This window comes from Diceros bicornis, chromosome 4, assembly GCF_020826845.1.
Source record: "Diceros bicornis minor isolate mBicDic1 chromosome 4, mDicBic1.mat.cur, whole genome shotgun sequence".
NCBI lineage: Eukaryota > Metazoa > Chordata > Mammalia > Perissodactyla > Rhinocerotidae > Diceros > Diceros bicornis.
In genome coordinates, this window is record NC_080743.1 from 56,597,798 (window position 1) to 56,614,253 (window position 16,456).

General features: G+C 42.9%; 2 protein-coding genes across 2 annotated transcripts; both read right to left on the reverse strand.

Annotated features, from left to right (window-relative positions):
- Positions 1–1,983: 1,983 nt before the first annotated feature.
- On the reverse strand, positions 1,984–2,247 carry LOC131402707 (late cornified envelope protein 3B-like). Its single transcript, XM_058537299.1, has one exon. It carries the CDS (start codon positions 2,245–2,247, stop codon positions 1,984–1,986), a length of 264 nt encoding a protein of 87 aa, XP_058393282.1.
- A 13,565-nt stretch (positions 2,248–15,812) lies between these two features.
- Positions 15,813–16,076, reverse strand: LOC131402718 (late cornified envelope protein 3D-like). The gene has a single exon (XM_058537301.1). The coding sequence runs from the start codon at positions 16,074–16,076 to the stop codon at positions 15,813–15,815; it is 264 nt and encodes an 87-aa protein (XP_058393284.1).
- Between the last annotated feature and the right edge of the window lie 380 nt (positions 16,077–16,456).

A 16,456-nucleotide genomic window follows, 5' to 3' on the forward strand; every position in this document is an offset into this window, starting at 1 on the left:
TCTCTGCATTTCATGTAAAATTAGGTCGCTTATAGACCCATGTGAATGTGAGTTCTCGAGAGAAGAAATGTTGTCTCTCTGATTCCCTGCTGTATCCCTAGCGTCTAGAGCTGAGCACATAATAGATACTCAATAGAAATGTGTTGAGTGAATAAATGGGTCCAAGGCAAGGAATTAGTGTCACCCTGATGAGGTCTGGGGAACCCATTTTTCTCCACCTCCAGGATCTCCCTCTTAGGCTCCATTTTTAAGATGTTCTTTTATTACTTCTAGTTTCCCAAGATCTCTTTGGCGTCCTAGCCAGGAACTTTATCAGCTAAACTTGCTCCTTTTTTTCTTCACTCAGATTTGATTCAACCACAGTCATAAATGTCTGTTCTTCAAAGTGACAGTTGGAGGTATTTCTGAGCCTCCAAGTCTTTTTCTACAGCCCTTGTCAGGGGGCATGTACTCATTCTTCAGATTTGTTGAGCCCATGGTAGACCATGTCAGGTCTGCACAGAGTTGTTGGATCTGTGGGTCGACAGCACTCCTTGAGTTGGAGGCTCTGTGAGGCGACACATAGCTCTTCCCTGGGAGCCAGGCTGTCATCCCCTTCACTGAGACTCATGTTGTTCCTGCCCGTGGCTGAGTGCTCTCTGGTGGTTTCAAATCAAACACAGATTAACAGCTAAAGCTGTGGCTCCTACTTCAAGGAATTGTGTCTTGGTTTGTTGGATATGGTTGGTGTATGTCTGGTATTAAATTCCTCTTAGGGTCTTTTTGATCCCAAAATTTTAATAATTAATTTCCAAGTTTGATAAATCACTTTTTAGTTTAGTGAACTTACGAGGTTATCCACAGTATTTTTTCCTCCTGCTTGCTCTACTCCGTCCCTGACATCAACGTCACTTAATATTTGCAATGTGACAGCAGCTTGAGCTCTCTGACGTTTCTCTGGCTTTCTGGCAGTAAGTGAGATGTTACTGTTGGCTCACATGTAGGAACATTATTTCAACTTCAGGAGCATCTAAGTTTCACAATTTAGGCCCAAACATGAGACTCTTAATGAGGTTCGTGGTAGAGTAGATCAAAATTTAATAAATGTTTTCTCCTTAGATAACATCGACTTGTAATTCCAGCAATGCTTCTCATTTTCTTTTTCCTAAAATTATCAGTTCACACACTCCACTCATCTTGTCAACTAAACACCCAGCCACATCCCCCCCCCCAGACCTCATTAATTTAAACACTTCTCTCAGCTTTCATCTCTCCGCCGGCATTTTCTCAGAGTCCACTGAGTTAACTTTCCTTCCTCAGGTTTACATCTCCTTCCTCCATCCTCTGTTCCTCTCTTCCTCTGCTTATTTTCTTTCTTTGCCACCTGATTCCCTGTTTCTTAATTAGGGCCCAGAAACAGTCTATCAAAACAAAATAGAAGTCTCGTATCACACACTAGCAATTCCCAGATTGTATCAACACCCACTCAGGTTTCACGGGAAGAGTCAGTCCTCTCACTGAGAGTTGCAGGGGTTCAAACTAGTACAAATCTCACCCTTCTCTCAGTCTCCATTCCAACCCAAAAACTCCAAGTCCTTCTATGAGTGGAAGGGAAACTGATCTGCTGATTTTTTCCTGGTCCAGAGGCAAAGTTCTGCCCCCAGAGCTGGGTTTTGTTGGCCAAGGAACTGAGGGGAGAGACAAAGTGAAGGGACACGTGAGCCACCTGTGTAATGAGGAAGAGAAGCTTTATTTTTCACAGGCTAAGGCACAGGCAATGCCAATCACTGCAGGTACAGGACAGGGGGTAACTGTGAGATCCTGGACATCAGACTGGAAGACTCTCTGGAAAGAGCTCCGAACCCTCCATGGAGCATCCCCAGCGCAGCCTGGGAAAGTGAGGATGGAGTATCTGGGAAAGGATGCTTCAGGCTGGGGCTTTTCCTTGGCCCTTTGGATTCTTGTTTCCTCTAAAATCCCTTGTCTCAGCATCAGGAGCCCAGGTCAGCAGCAGTCCCCAGAGCCCTGGCCACAGTCGGAGCCCCCGGACTGCTGACCACTGCCCCTGTCACAGGAGTTGGAGCTCCGTCGTCGGCATCGGTGGGACCTGCGGCGCCTGTGGTGGCTCAGGCAGCAGCCGCCCTCGGAGCTTGGAGCACAGCCGGAGGAGGCTGGAGGGGAACACTGCGCTGGGCTCTTTGGGGGGCACTTGGGTGAGGGGCGCTTGGGAGGAGGCTGGCACTGCTGCTGGTGCTGCTGGGAGGACATCTTGGCAGGAGGTGAGTGAGTCTGGAAAAAACAGAAGCCCCTGTCAGTTCGGAATCCACAGTTCAATGTCTCCTGGCTCTTGGCTTCCTCCACCCGTCGCTTCTAGGACCAGCTTCTTCCTGAGTCAAGGCTACAGGAGGGGCGGGAAACTGATGTGGAGTTAGTTTAGTCATGCAAGATGCCTCCCACTCTGGTCTCCATCCAGGACCTGGTGCTGCCAATCTAACTGGGCATCCAGGGTTTTGTATCATAAGGGAAACACATAGGGGATGCAGCATTTGGGGAAAGCTTTCTGAAGGGTGGATGTCACAGGAAACATGTGTGGACATGAAAAGAAAGAGCAGGAGAAGGAATCGTGAGTTCCTGTACCTGTTGTAGGTCCCAGAATTCCTATCGCATCCCATAGGGCCTCCCTCCTGGCCCTCACTTCTCCCTTTGCTACCCTTTCTGTGGCCCCATTTCTGGGACTTCTTTCCAGACCTCTCTGTTTCCCTCTCCTCAGCTGTGACCTTAAAGTTCCTTTCCAGCATCTCAGCTAGAGTTCCTGCCCCTCAGACACTCACCAGATGCCGAGGAGGCAGGAGAAGCTGCTCCTGAGGAGGCTGTGGATGAGGAACCCAGAGCAGGAGCCCTTTTATCCTGTGCTGGTTTGTGATGCACAGCCAGGGCATGCTGCTGCTTTCACAACCAGGGGGAGGGTGACAGCCTGGCGCACCCCAGGACTGAACTTCCATTCATCGTCTTCTTGTGCACTTACCAAGACATCTGACAAGAGGGAACCAGCAAGCTCTGATGACTGCCTACCTTCGTCTCACTCAGGCCTACCGGGGGTTGCCATTCACCTTCCTTGCATCATTCATTCAGCTCACATTCCTTAACACAGGCACTGCCCAAGGGCCTTGTTGGGAACTAGGCATACATGGATTAATATGGCACTTTTCTGTTCTTGGGTACCTCAGAATCTGTCAGGAAGGAGAGATAGAAATATCAATGCACACACATTTGTAAATATACAGTTAAATATCAAGTGCTAAATGCTATAATGCAACTGTGCATAACGTCTTCAGGCTTGAGGTCATGGTCTTTGGTGTTAGCCTTCCTCCACTCTGCACATAACCCAAAGCACCCTGGCACATGCAGGTGTAATCAGTTGCCATCCTCTTGGGAATGAGGTGAGAGGATGAAGAAATGGAGGAATAGAGCTGAGACCTTGTCTGGGCTAAGTGGGGCCCCTAAGAAGACCTTATAGCACCCAGAAACCCAGCCATAGGGTTCCTGGGTAAGAGGGCAGTAGAGCTGAGTTGATTTTTGGTGACTAGAAAACTTGACAATATACGAAGTTTGATTATGATCTATTTATGTAAATTGAAGAATTTCTCAGTTGAATTTACCATTTTTATACTACATTTTCAAAGAAAATTTTGCTACATTTTCAAAGAAAAATAACCACCAACAACTAAAATTTAATAATCATGTTTAGATTTTCCAGGGTCAGCCCAGTGGCGCAGTGGTAAAATTTACATGCTCCACTTTGGCAGCCCGGGGTTCACGGGTTCGGATCCTGGGTGCAGACCCACACACTGCTTATCAAGCCATGCTGTGGTAGCATCACATATACAAAATAGATGAAGATGGGCACAGATGTCAGCTCAGGGCCAATCTTCCTCAGCAAAAAGAGGGAGGTTGGCAAAGGATGTTAGCTCAGGGCTGATCTTCCTCACCAAAAAAAAAAAAAAAAAAAAAGAAAAGCAATATACACATTTATTTAAATGAAACACTTTTAAAAGTATGTTTCATTCTTCTATGAATATTAAAGCCTACACAATGGGCTACTTGTTTTTGCAGAAAAAATTTATTTTATAAGGGAGTTTAATTTCCTTTTATATTGCTCCACTTTCCAAGTCATCACCTTTGAAACATAGGGATTTTATAAGTTCTTTATTTAGAGATATTTGTGGGGGAATGAATTGCTCTGGGTCAGAGGAAATGGTGGCCCAAGATGGTAAACCTTGAAGAGGGTGAGTGAGGCACGTACCCCTCAGTTTCGTTTCAGATTCAGTGGCCATTTTGCTAACATTGTTAGGTGTCACATCAGTGGATACTGTTCAGGAAAAGGCACTCACAGGGAAAGATAACAAGAATATTTTTCCACTACAGTGGGTGGTAAGGCTGAAGACAGAAGTAGAGGGGTGACAACATGGCCCCATATTCACCAGCTTTGCCAGTGGTGCTAGGCCTGGGAGAATGCCAGATTAGGGGAAGGGCACATCTTGATAAAATGGTCACTTCCAGGGAACTCTGGGCCTTGTGTCAAGTCCATCTGGTCTCTGGTCTGTGATTCTGGGAGGAGACACCACCCACTGTCTGTCTTCCACTGGTTTAACATTTGGCCTGAGCTCCTATCTTTCTTATTGTCCTCCATACCCACCCACTCCTGCTGGAATATCTTCTCACTTAAATCATCCATTTCTATATTTCTTTATTCAAAAAGTTTTTGTGGAGCATCAACCATGGGCCAGGCCCCATGGACAGTCCTGAGAATACAGTAGGGAAGAAGTGAGACCCCATCTCTACTCTCAGGGAGCTGACAGCCTAACACAGGGAGCAGACATCAAGGGAGAAATGACATCTGTTTCCACCGGGGACTCTCTGGTCTGTGAGGCTTGTCTAAACAAGTCTGGGGGTTCAGACCCCTGCAGAAATGTAAACATTTACTTTATATATTTTGCGGTTCTCCTGAAGCAGGGATAGAGGCCATTTGGGCCAAACGGGTGAAATCTTGAGTCACTTGGAGGCAACAGTTGAAAAGTAACCCCAATCATAGTTTTGGCAAGTTCCAAATTCAAAGCATTCAGAAACTACCAGTGGAGCGTTTTCTCTGTTCTTGAAAGGGAAGTCATCTTCTGTTGGGCTTCCCTCAGCTCCATCCCTACCTTCCTGTCTTGGATGTCTCAATACCTTGTTGTTCCGGGTCTTTAATCCTGGAGAAGGAGCTGCTCTTCCCCAGACATGCAGGGAGCATGAGAGCAACTCTACAATGGTAACCACTGCCAGTCCCATCCCAAGGAGAGTAGGCATCCCATGATGCAGCGATACTAGAGGAAACACAGAGACTGGTATACATGGATGATCTTAGGAGAAGTCCTTGACTTGTTAATGCTAAGTGGCATTATGGAGACAGGCATTTAGCCTCTCAGGTTTACCTCCTTGGATGCGTTTTGATTAGACCATGGAGCTTATAACCCAATGATGAATCTTTTCTTCCAACCCATCAGAGTTAATTGTCAGTTCAAGATTCTCCTGTCACCAAAATCCAATGTACGTGGTAACTCTTGTCTGAGTCATACTTAGGTAAGACGAGACAAGAGAGCTGGAAAATGCCTCCTTTTTATTGTTGTTGAGATATAATTTACATACCATAAAATTCACCCTTTAAAAGTGTACAATTTGATGGTTTTTAGTATATTCCCAAAGTCGTGCAACCATCATCACTATCTAATTCCAGACCATTTTATCACCCCAAACTGGAACTTTGCAAATCATTAGCAGTCACTCCTCATTCCTCACTGCTCCTCTGGCAACTATTAAGATAATTTTTGCCTCTATGGATTCGCCTATTCTAGACATTTATTATAAATGGAATCATATAATATATGACCTTTTGTATTGGTTTCTTTCACTTAGCCTATTGTTTTCAAGGCTCATCCATGTTGTAGCATGTATCAATCCTTCACTCCATGTCTTAAGTAGAAGGTTAGATTATTGATTTGAGATATTTTTTTCTTTTTTAATATAGATGATTACAGCTATATATTTCCATCTGAGCACTCCTTTTGCCATAACCCATACATTTTGGTATGTTGTGTTTTCATTTTAATTCATTTCAAAGTATTTTCTAAGTTCCCTTGTGATTTCTTCTTTGAACCATTGGCTGTTTAAGAGTGTGTTGTTTAATTTCCATGTATTTCTGAGTTTTCCAGTTTTCCTTCTTTTATTGATTCCTAGTTTCATTCCACTGTGGTTGGAGAAGACATTTTGTATAATTTCAATCTCTTCAAATTTAGTGATACTTCTTTTGTGAACTAAAAATGGCCTATCCTGCAGAATGTTCCGTGTGCACTTGAGAAAAATGTGTATTCTGCTGCTTGGTTGGCATGATCAACAAGATGTCTGTTAGGTCTTATTGGTTTATGGAGTTGTTCAAGTCTTCTATTTCCTTATTGATCTTCTGTTAAGTTGTTCTATCCATTATTGAAAGTGGAGTATAAAAATCTTCAAATATTATTGTTGAATTGTATATTTTTCTCTTTAATTTTTTTAGTTTTTGTTTCATGTAATTTGGGGCTCTATTTTTAGGTGAATATAATGTGTGTAATAATTAGTTCTTATTGGATTGACTCTTTTATCATTATAAAATGTCCTTCTTTCTGTCTAGTGATAATTTTGTTGCAAAGTCTATTTTGTCTGGTATTAGGATAGACATTCCAGCTCTTTTCCAGTTACTGTTGCATGGTGTATGTTTTTCCACCCTTTTACTTTCAACTTATTTGTGTTTTTGAATCTAAAGTATATCTCTGGTGGATAGCATATAGTTGGATCATGCTATTTTATCTGCTCTGCCAATCTTTGCCTTTTGATTAAAGTATTTAATCAATTTAAATTTAATGTAAGTACTATTATGATAGGATTTATGTCTACCATTTGCTATTTGTTTTCCATATATCTTATATACATATTTTTGTTCCTCAATTTCTTCATTATGACTTTCTTTTGTATTTAATAGATATTTTATAGTGTACTCTTTTATTTCTGTGGTAATTTATTGTGCTATATTTTTTGAGTTATTTTCCTAGTAGTTTCCTTGGGGATTACTATTAACATCTTAACTTAAAACAATATAATTCAGATGAGTATCAATTTAATTTCAATATTATACAAAAAATTTGTTCGTATATAGCTTCATTCCCTCCTCCTTCTGGGTGCTGTTATTGTCACACAAATCACATCTTTATACCTTATAAGGCCATCAGCACAGCTTTATAATTATCACTTTATGTAGTTTTCTGTTAAATCAGATAGTAGAAAAAGGAGTTATAAACACAGAATACATTGATACTATCTTATATATTTACCTATTTATTTACCTTTATCAGTGCTCTTTATTTCTTTGTATGGATTTGAGTTACTGTCTGGTATCCTTTCATTTCAGCCTGAAGGACTCCCTTTAGTATTTTTTGTAGGGCAGGAACCCTACCAACAACTTCTCTCAGTTTTTGTTTATATGAGAATATTTTAATTTTACTTCAATTTTGAAGGATAATTTTGCTGAATTTAGAACTCTTGGTTCACAATCTTCCTTCAGTGCTTTGAATATGCCATTCTACCACCTTCTGTCTTTCATGGTTTCTGATAAAAAATCAGCTGTTATTCTTATTAAGGATTCTTTGTATTTGATGACTCTTTTCTCTCTTGCTGTTTTAAAGATTTTCTCTTTGTCTTTTGTCAGTTTGATTATGGTACATTTAGGTATGGAACTCTTTGACTATATATTACTTGGCGTTTGTTGATCTTCTTGGATGTATAGATTAATATTTTTCATAAAATTTGGGACTTTTTGATGATTATTTCTTCAAATGTTCTTTCCTGAATGAATTCTGTCTCTTTATTTCTCTCACCTCCTTCTGGGACTCCTTTTGTGTATACATTGCTGTACTTGGTGTATCACAGATATTTGAGGCTCTGTTCATTTAACTTCAATATTTTTCTTTCTGTTCCTCAGACTGGATAATCACAATCCATCTGTCTAGGGATTCTTTCTTTTTTTTTTTTTTTTTGTTTATTGCAATAACATTGGTTTATAACATTGTAAAAATTTCAGGTGTACATCATTGTTCTTCTATTTCTGCATAGGTTACATCAAGTTCACCACCAAAATACTAATTACAACCCATCACCACACACATGTACTGAATTAGGGATTCTTTCTTTTACCAGCTCAAGTCAGCTGTTGAGCCCTTCTAGTGAAATTTTAATTTCAGTTATTGTACTTTGTAAGTTCTTAATTTCTATTTGGTTCTTTTTAAATTCTTTCTATTTTTTATTGCTACTCTCTATCTGGTAAGACAACATTCTCATACTTTCTTTTAGTTCTTGAGACATAGTTTATTTTAGTACTTTGAACACATCAAAAAAAAACACTAAAAATATTTTAGTACTTTGAACACACACAAAAAAACACATAAAAATAGATTTTTATCTTTCTCTAGTGAGTGTAATGTCTGAGCTTTCTCAGGGGCAGTTTCTATTGAGTGATTTTTACCCCCCTGTGGGGCCATACTTTCTTGTTTATTTACATCTCTCATATTTTTTTTTTTTTGGAAACTGGACATTTTAAATAACATAATCTGGCAGTCCTGGAAATCATATTCCCTACCTCCTCTTGGGATTTGTTGTTCTTGTTAGTTTTGCTCTTTATTTGCTCAGGGATTTTCCTGAACTAATTCTGTAAAGTCTGTCACCTTTATTGTCTGTGGCCACTGAAGTCTCTACTTGATTAGCTTAGTGATCAGCTTATGATTAGAAAAAGATTTCTTTCAATGTCTTGAGATAATAAGTCTCTCAGCCTTTGCTGAGGACCTCTGTGTGCATATTTGGCCATGTATTTAAGACTTCAGAAGGCAGTTTACAAGTCTTCCTTAGGTTTCACTTGCTGCTTATGCAGAACTTCAAGATCAGCCAAAGGTGAGATATTAGGGCTTTCCTGGGCATGCATACCTCCCTACACATTTACGTGATCTCCTATACTCCCAGGAATATGTCAGAGCTTTTCAAAGCTCTCTATGGACATCTCATTCCTCAACTTTTCCATTTAAGTTTCTTGGTCAGCTTCTGGCTTGCCCAACTATTATCACCATTTCAACTGTGTTGTTAAACAATTGTCACTAATTGTTTTCAACAAACACCCTGAGGTACAACCTGTTTGGAGTGAGCAAGCTCTGAGTCAGGTGGAGTAAAGACAAGCCCTGCTAGTTGGGATTTCCAGAGAATTGCCATATAGATCAGATAATGACAATTCTCTGGCAATGGGGCTTTTAGGAAGTTCCAGACCTGTTCTGTTCTCTCCAGTGGCTACTAGGATTTTGATTTTCAAGGCTACTATGGATCTGGGGACAGGGGGATGGGAATAATGCAAGTTAAAATATCATAAAGTTCACTGTTCTTAGCAAGATTGAGCTACATTTCTGGAATGAACACTTCTCCTCCTTTTTGAAAGCCTCTGGTTAATATTCAGAGTTTTGAAAAATTGATTTGGACAATTTTTGCAAGTTTTCTAGATGTTTTTATGCAGGAGAAGAATTTTAGTAATCCTTGCTCCACCATCCCCAACCTTGTCTTCTTACTTGAAAACATTTGTCCCTAATTTCTTATCTGGGTCACAAACTCCCCATCCAACAAGGTTTACCATTTTGAGATATATACTCTTATCATGACCACTGAGATGCATCCATATATATTCAGGTTGTGTGAGGAAGTTAAATTAAGCTTTTCCTGTTTAATTGAGGCTGGAAAAGAACAACTCCCAACTTGTAAACAATAAAAACTAAGAACCTTCCACCTTATAAAGAGAGGTTGGAAGGAGCCCTTCTGTGATTACTCTACCTCCTACTACAGTGTATATGATTCGTAGGCTAGCAAAGTGATAAGAAGTTTCAAAGGATAGAATGCTGTGGCTCTTCTTTTACATTTCACATAGGGAGGGGGATAGGTTAGTCTTCCTATCCTCCATTAGAGGAAAAGTGATAGAAATTTCAAGGGGAAAAATTGTGGAATTTACAGATGCCTGAAAAACACGGAGACTGAAATTTCATATCTCAGTTTCATCATTGGACTTGCTGAATACTTCTCCGTGTTGTTCTAGAGGGCAGAGAAAGAGCTGGAAAGAGAAAAAAGGAAGGAGAGTGAAGCAAGAAGTTGCCAGTCCCATACTGTTTGATATGGCCAGAGTTCATGAGTTTCTCTGAGCAAAGTGGACAGTTCAGAAGTCAGCCAGGCATGAACTATACTGCCAGGGTCTTGCTAGAAGTATGGCTGGCAAGGTGAAAGATTTTAGCATCAAGACACTGACTTGTACCAATGGGAATGGAGATTTAGGGGAGTGTCTAAAGAACTCAAAGTTTCCATGCCAAGTTACTGTGCTATGAGGATACCTCCTTGAAAGACCCACTAAAGAACCCAGACACTTACCTGGTGAGAGAGTCCTCATGGGCCTTCAGCCCGGATGGGAAGCAGCCATCAAGAGACACTTGCAGTGTTAATAAGTTATGAAAAGTTTCCCTCCTTCCCCTTTCCCTCATCCCAGCCCCAAAACAATGGAGGAGGGGCCAGCCTGGTGGCGCAAGCGGTTAAGTGCTCGCGCTCTGCTGCGGCAGCCGGGCGGCCCAGTTCATTCGGATCCCAGGCACGCTGATGCACTGCTTGTCAAGCCATGCTGTGGCGGTGTCCCATATAAAGTGGAGGAAGATGGACATGGATGTTAGCCCAGGGCCAGTCTTCCTCAGCAAAAAGAGGAGGATTGGCAGATGTTAGCTCAGGGCCGATATTCCTCGCCAAAAAAAAAAAAAAAGCAGTGGAGGAGAAAGGAGATCCACAGGGTAGAGGAGGAGGTGAAGGATGAGTAACAGAGCTGACCATGTCTTTTTCTCACTGCAGTCTCTTAGAAGAAGGTTGGACTATGCTTGGGGGAGGGGAGGAGTTAAGATTCTTATACTGACTTATATTCAACTCAACAGTATTGGATAATCGCTGAATTCCTGAAGACGGTTAGAAAGTTATGGGACACATATGAGATATCATCAAAGGAGAGCCATTGTAGCATAGTGGAAAGCAGTGACTAGAGGAAAACAAAATCCTGTTTGTATCCCACTGTGTTCAGACTCTTTAAAAACTTGTTAAAAGGCCCCTAGGAGATTTTTATACCAAGAATCTCTCTTGGGTCTTCCTACCTTTCCACTCACAGCCAATAAATAAATCAATACCTAATTTCATAAGTTGTATCATATTTCCCAAACTATACTTAGGAAAACATTCATTCTTGGAGTTCATAATCATCACTCTGTAAAATCAGGGTTTTGTGGTGAAAAATGTGAAAGTCTTCAGATACAACACAACACTGGAAAGTTTGTGTTTCCAAACCCATGTCGCTTTCAAACGCTTCAGTTTTTAGAAACCATTATGGGAGGTCTATAGTCTGATCTATTTCCTGTTTTTACCCTTGAGCTTGGCTGCAGCACTCAGTGTGGGTCAGTGGTGCACCTGGAAGAGCTGATGAATGGGCCGAATCATCCAACACCCAGAGGAGTTTGAGTTGTCAAGAGAGTTTGGGGTTGGCAGATGGAGTCGAAGGAAGTTTCGTTATTGCACAAAGTCACACACAGGAGTCAAAGAATATCTAGGAAGGGGGACTGGAGATGGGGAGTGGGGAAAAGATGAGTTTTTGGAGATCATAGAGGGTGAAATTTCTGGGGAGAACTGAGAACCCTCTTCATTAAAGGTTCTAAATTTTGGCTGCACAGTGGAATCATTTGAGAAGGTTCTAAAAAATACTGAACTCTGAGCTCCACCCCCAGAGATTGATTGATTAGATTGATTAGCTCCACTGATTGATTAGACCTGAAGTGTAGCCTAAGCATCAGGATTTTTTATATCTCCCCAGGTGATTCTAATGGATAGGCGGGTTTGAGAAGATAGGATCATACGAGGTATAGCATAAAGAATTGGAGGGTGGAGAATGGATTATCTGTGGCTTTGCATACCTGTTGCCCATAGAACAAACAAAATTCTTTGGTAGGCAGTACCTATTTCAGGCCAATCAGGAGCTGGCTGACTTCCCTAGTCTCAACTCTTGCCATCCTCTCCTCCAAATCTCACCTCTGGTTCCTCACCTGTCTATGACACACCAGAGACTGAAGGACCTCTGCCTGGACCTGGGCAGGAGGACACCTTAGTGACTGATGCTTGGTGCTCAGAGAATATCTGTCTGAACACCTTGAGGAAAGATGTAGATGTCACAGGGAGTTCTGGCTCACAGAGGGTCTGGACAGGACTTTGTCACCAGGTCCTGTGTCACTCATTTATAGGCTGCAGGGTCATGGTGGCAGAGAGGGAAAGGGGAGACAGAGTAAGCTTTTCTAAGGGGAGGGATCTAGGAAGCCCCAAGACTGTCCAAACACCTAGTCCTTAAGCTTCTTGTGTGCTTGTTTTCTTCCCTCCCTCTCCCTCTCCAATTCTTTCTTTTTTCATTCATTCCTTTCATCCTTTCTTTCTTTATTTTTTAAAACAAACTGATACTGCACATTAGGCATTATGACAGATACAGGGAATCATAAATAAATAAGGTACAGTCCTGTTAGAGTAGCTCACAGCATAGTGGTGCAGACAGATAGATAGTCAAATAAGTATGACCCAAGGTGATGACTGCTGTAATAAAGAAGTGTGGGGAGTCCCCTGCTTTAGGCAAGAGCTCTTGGTATCAGTCCCTTGTTGCCGTGGTGTGTTCATTTGGTGTCACGTGGGGGTGGTTGAGATGAAGCAGAGGTCTGTAGGGGCTGACGATTGGTATGCAACGGGAACAGTGGGATGAGTGCCTGACCCACACATGGCAGCTGGTTCAGGTGGGACCACTGAGAGGATCTCATGAAACAAGGAGGGAGAGGGGTCCCTGCAAAGAGGGATGTGATAAAGCTGATGTTCGAGGGCAGAATGTGCTGATAGAAGGGACCAGAATGACATGTTAAAAATATTTTTTGAATCAATGAATTATTGACTGCTGAGTTCTGGACTGGGCTGGGGTGGTCTCCTGACGAGAACTGGAGGGTCTCTCCACCTGTTGAGCTCTCAGCTGTTGGGGTCCCCTTTTAGGGGCAGCATCGAAAACTGCACAGCTTCTGGCTTCTTTGATTGTCCTGGTGTTGCAGGTCCAAACTTTATTGGTTGGTCCAATTCCTGTTTCTTCTCTCTCCTGAGTGGACATATTGACTGTAGGAATTGTTGGACACTTTGGCATTGAGAACTTGAAACTGACAAGTGCTTCTGAGCCTCCAAGCCTCATTCTATAGTCCTTGGTGGATCACAGGCTTTATTTCTTCAAAGACTGAGCACTGTTTCCCTGGGAGCTGGTGTACAGTTAGGAATGTGGCCCATGCATTCCAGCCACTCTCCACCCAGTGATCCTCAGCTCCTGGACAAGTGTTGTGGTTCTGCCCAGATCTGTGAGTTTTGTGGCTCTGGGTCCACGAATCTCCTTTCGTATGAGGCTCAGTAAATTCTCACATGTGTAGCAGTGACTCTGACTTCTCAGCCAAGTCTATTCATCTTGAACATTTTTTTGAGGCTTATTTCCACCACGACTCTATACTGTTTTGGTCCCATGGAGGAGTGCTACCCAGGAATCTTTCAGGTTTTGAGTGACAAGTAGCTCATGGTGATGGATCCAAACATGGCAGCTGTGGTTCCTACCTTAGAGAATTGTGTTGAGCTGGAGAGTGGATCATACCTGCTCAGAGTATGTCTCACATAAAACTCCTTGGGAGCCCTTTTCTTTATTAAATCCCAAAGATTTTAGAAACTCTGAGTCTTTAGATGTTAAACTGAAAATAAATAACCAGTCTGATATTTTCCAAGGAGAAAAAACCTTTTTTTTGATTCAATGAACTCCCAAAGTACTACATAGGATTGTGTTTTTGCTTAGTATATCCAGCCCTACCACTGATTTCTCCCAAGTTTTCAATTTGAATTTAGTTCAGGCTCCATGATGTTCCTTTGGCTTATTCTAAGAACCGTCTGGATGGCTTGGGTGGACTGCTCCTTTACACCAGTATTTCAGCAGTCTGGCAGACAAAGTTGCTAGAGTTGAAATCATCTCTAAGCAGATTATTTCAACCTAGAGGGCAGGTGAGTTTCATACTTTAGGTCCCAAATATGGGAAAGTAAATTAAAAAAAACTTTTTCTAAAATTATAACTCACATGGTTGGGCTCTTAGCTCTGCAGATTTTAAAAAATGAAACAAAACAAAGAAACCCTGCAAAGTTAAACAGGCCCAAGTAAGTATTAAGTGAAAAAAATTCATTGTTTCAAAGATCTCTTGAAAAGTCTCAAAGAAGGGCCAAGTGACAAGGTGGCCAAGTGACAAGGCAGCCAAGAGCATGGCTTCTGCAGCCCAACAGCTGCACCGTTTACTGTCTGTGTGGACTCAGTCCTGGTACAAAACCATCTAGATCCTTAGTTTCCCCACTTGTAAAACACGATCGTTAAGAGCACCTACCTTATAGGTTGTATCATTAGGAGTTCCTAACATATGATAAGCACTAGTAAGTTTTTGATCTTATAATTCTACCAAAAATCTATAATCCTAGAAACACTTCTGAGATTCTCTTTTTCCTTTTTCCTAGTTGTCTCCTAATCTACACCCCCCACATTGTCACATTTCCTAAGCTCTCAGCCTTGTTTTTCTCTCTCTAACCCACAACTTCTTTAGCTTTAACTAATTTTCTCCCTCTCCTCTGCCCCCACCCCCAGCTTTTTCTGAAATTTTTGTTGAGCAGATGGAGTTATCTCTCCATCCCGACGACATCCCTTCCTTTTCCTGCCTCTTTATTCTACTCTGAGGGTTTTCAACCTTGGCATTTGGGGCCAGAGCATTCTCTGTAATGGGCGGGGGGTGGAGGTAGGGGGGTGCGGGGGGTGGGGAGGTGGGGGGACGGGGCTGCTGTGTTGTTTAGCTGCATCCCTGGCCTCTACCACTAGATGTCAGTAGGATTTGACCCTCCCGCCGGAATATCTAGAAACAACCAAAAATGTCCATAGATATTGACAAACGTCCCTTGGAGGGACAAATTCCCCTGGTTGAGAACTGCCTTTTCTTGTTATTTTCTGATAATCGCCTGCCACACATTCTCTTTTTCATAATGGGGATGCCAGAAACAGCTCGACAAAAGCAAATAGTAGCTCCTCATAGGAGCCTGGCGAGCCCATTGTGAGAGGAACACCCACCCCACATTTCATAGGAAAAGTCATTCATTTTACTGATGGTTACAGGCCCCTGTCCACTCCCCTCCTCTCACCCACTGCCTCAAAATCCAGCATAAAGAGACTGACAGACGTCTATTTTTTCTAGTCTAGGGCTATGGTTATGCATCTTCGGTAGGACAGTGCTACTCCTGAGGGGCAGATGGAGGGGCAGACCTGCAGCCACCTGGAGAGGGAGAGAGTGAAATGACACATGAACCTCCTGCATAATGAGGAAGAGAGGCTTTATTTTTCATAGAGTCGGGCATGGGATCTGCCAATCACTGCAGGTGCAGGGGGTGGGGGAACTGTGAGATCCTGGACATCAGACAGAAAGAGCCTTCTGGAGAGAGCTCTGAACCCTCCATGGAACATCCCCAGCTCAGCCTGGGAAAGTGAGGATGGGGTATCTGGGAAAGGATGCTGCAGGCTGGGGCTTTTCCTTGGCCCTTTAGATGCTTGTTTCCTTTAAAATTGCTTGACTCAGCATCCGGAGCCCAGGTCAGCAACAGTTCCCAGAGCCCTGGCCACATCCAGAGCCCCCGGACTGCTGACCACTGCCCCTATCACAGGAGTTGGAGCTTCGTCGTCGGCATCGGTGGGACCTGCGGCGCCTGTGGTGGCTCAGGCAGCAGCCGCCCTCGGAGCTTGGAGCACAGCCGGAGGAGGCTGGAGGGGAACACTGCGCTGGGCTCTTTGGGGGGCACTTGGGTGAGGGGCACTTGGGAGGAGGCTGGCACTGCTGCTGGTGCTGCTGGGAGGACATCTCTGTGGGAGGTGAGTGAGTCTGGAAAAAACAGAAGCCCCTGTCAGTTCGGAATCCACAGTTCAATGTCTCCTGGCTCTTGGTTTCCTCCACCCCTCACTTCTAGGACCAGCTTCTTCCTGAGTCAAGGCTGCAGGAGGGGCGGGAAACTGATGTGGAGTTAGTTCGGTCATGAAAGATGCCTCCCACTTTGCTCTCCACCCAGGACCCAATGCTGCCAATCTAACTGGGCATCCAGGGTTTTGTGTCATAAGGGAAACACAGGGGATGCAGCATTTGGGGAAAGCTTTCTGAAGGGTGAATGTCACAGGAAACATGTGTGGACGTGAACAGAAAGAGCAGGAGAAGGGGTCATTAGTTCCTTTGGCCTTTATAGGTCC

Coding starts and splice junctions, on each gene's coding strand:
- LOC131402718 (XM_058537301.1), bottom strand. CDS start 16,076: ATGTCCTCCCAGCAGCACCAGCAGCAGTGCCAGCCTCCTCCCAAGTGC.
- LOC131402707 (XM_058537299.1), bottom strand. CDS start 2,247: ATGTCCTCCCAGCAGCACCAGCAGCAGTGCCAGCCTCCTCCCAAGCGC.